Raw genomic sequence first — 2,645 nt, forward strand, 5'->3', positions numbered from 1 at the left:
GTTTAACAAAATTTTATTTTCATTCAAATTTTTTTCTTCATTATAATTTTCATCCTCTTGTAAGTAAATACACGGTACATTATTCATTATATCTTTACATTTAATTGTTTAATTCCTGATTCACTTATGCTAATATATATATATTTTTTACTTTATAAAAGATTTACATATTAAATATAATATATGAGTTTAAATTTATATGAAAAATAATCCATTTATAACTGTTATTTTATTTATTCTTTATTTTATTATTTTTTTTTTTTTTTTAACTTTTTTAATTACAAAATTTTATTTAAAATTTTTTTTATTATGTTATCCTTTTATTTTTGTTACCTTCTTTTCAATACTTAATTTCATTAACAAGAATTATTATAATACAATTCATTCAGTTGATTAAAAATATATATCTACTTTAATTGTTTACCTTTATTTACAAACTTCTTTTAATAAAATGCATATAGCTTTTTTTTGTCATTTAAATAAATCTTAAAAACTCAAGGAAAGAAAAAAAAAAAAAAAAAGAAATAAAATAAATAATTGTTTATACATTTTTTTATTTTTAATTAAAACATTATTACCAATACATTATTATTTTATTTTAATTTCTTTACAAAATTTCATAATTTATTTTTCACATTTTTTTTTTTTTTTTTCTCGCATAAAATTAATAAACCAATTAGAAGCGCTGTATGAAAATCCTTTACATTATTAAATGTTTAAATTCATATATATTTTTATTATTTGTTTTGTTTTTTTTTTTTTAACTTCTTTTTAAATGTTAATAATTATAAATAATAAACATATATTTCTAAGGCATAAAAATTTTAAAACTGAGTTTTAAAATTTTGCTTTAATTACATTTGAAAATTTGAAAATTATAAGATTAGATAAAAAAAAATAGTTGTTCATAGTTTAATATTTAAAAAAAATGTTTTATTTATAACAATCTTTAACTGTTTTTTTAATTATTATTTATTATTTTTTTTTTTTTTTTATTGTTGGGAAAGATAAGAAAAAAAATGAAATGTAACGGTAAAGTAGGTTATTTTTTAAATTTAAAAAAAGAATATGGTGATAGAGCTGAAATATTATTTAAAAAATTAGAAGAAGAAAAGAAAGTTCAAGGTGCTTTTATAACAGATTTTATAAAAAGTGATTTTATTAATATAACTAAAATTTTATTATATTTGATAAAAAATAATAAGGTAAAAACTAGCTTTGATGGTTTATATATTGATAAGGAATATAGTAATTTTTTCTTATATGAAAATGAAAATAATAAAAATGATAGAATTGATGAAAAAATGTTAGTTAATAATAAAATAAATTTATGTCTAAATAATTTTGAAGAAATACAAAATGATTTAAATAAATCTGAATTTACAAGAGAAAATATGAATAATGATTTAAATGAATACATAAAAAATGATTCAGAAAATATAAAAAATAATTATGAAAAATTAATTTTAAATAAATCAGAATTATTAAATATAAATGATATTATGAATTACGATGGATATATAGAAAATATTGATAAAGTAATATATTATTTAAATCCTTGCTCTGTTTTGTCAGCTTATTTTATGGATATAAAAGAAAATGAATATGTATTAGATATGTGTGCATCTCCTGGTGGTAAGTCGTTAGTTATAGCAAGTAAGTTATTTGGATATTATACATCACCGTTAAACCGAATTAATAATATTAATATAAATGATAAAGATATTGAAATAAGTTGTTGCTTAAATATGGTTAATTTCTACAAAATGAACAGAGAAGGATTTTTTGTTATTAATGAATATAATAAAGTTAGATATGATAGATTAAAACAGGTATTAAATAAATATTTACCAAATGATTTAATTAATTCTAATAATTTACACATAACTAATTATAATGGTTTAAATTTAAATTCATTCATGAGGTTTCCAAAATTTCACAAAATTTTATTAGATGTTCCTTGTTCATCTGATGAGTATTTAATAAAAAAAAATACGAATGATATAAAAAAATGGTCTATTAATGTTATTAAAAATAATTCTAATGTTCAAGTTGAATTATTGTATAATTCTTTTCATCTACTTCATTTAAATGGTTTTATAATTTATTCCACTTGTGCATTATCACATTATGAAAATGATTATGTAATTGAAAAATTAATAAAAAAATTTAGAAATCAAGTTAAAATTATTGATTTCATAGAAGAAGAATTTCAAAAACAATATAAAAAGTTTTTACATAATTTTCAAGAAAATAATAAAATAAAAGCTTCTACAACAAAAAATTATAATTCTGATAAAAATTATAATCTTAAATTTGAAAATATAGATAACATTAAAAAGAATAATGACAAGCATAATCATGATAATATATTTTCTAATAATTGCAATTCAAATGATAATAATCTTAATGATCATAATTCAAGTCATGATTATAACACATACTACATTAATCAATTTAATAAATATAAAGCAAAAAGTAACTTTTTAAAATTTTTCGAAAAAACAAAATATGGTTATATTTCTTTACCTGATAAGTCCCCATTTGGTATTTTATATATTTGTAAAATTCAAAAAATTTTAAATTAATATTAAAATAAACTTTTTAATTTTTTTTTTTTTTTTTTTTTTTTTTTTTTTTTTTTT

General features: G+C 16.2%; 1 protein-coding gene across 1 annotated transcript; it reads left to right on the forward strand.

Moving 5' to 3' along the window:
* Positions 1 to 1,019: 1,019 nt before the first annotated feature.
* On the forward strand, positions 1,020 to 2,588 carry PGAL8A_00337900 (tRNA m5C-methyltransferase, putative; the record flags this gene model as incomplete). Its single annotated transcript, XM_028672411.1, has 1 exon — positions 1,020 to 2,588. The coding sequence occupies one exon, from the start codon at positions 1,020 to 1,022 to the stop codon at positions 2,586 to 2,588; it is 1,569 nt and encodes a 522-aa protein (XP_028528966.1).
* Between the last annotated feature and the right edge of the window lie 57 nt (positions 2,589 to 2,645).

The sequence above is a fragment of the Plasmodium gallinaceum genome (genome assembly GCF_900005855.1).
Source record: "Plasmodium gallinaceum strain 8A genome assembly, contig: PGAL8A_v1_98, whole genome shotgun sequence".
Lineage (NCBI taxonomy): Eukaryota > Apicomplexa > Aconoidasida > Haemosporida > Plasmodiidae > Plasmodium > Plasmodium gallinaceum.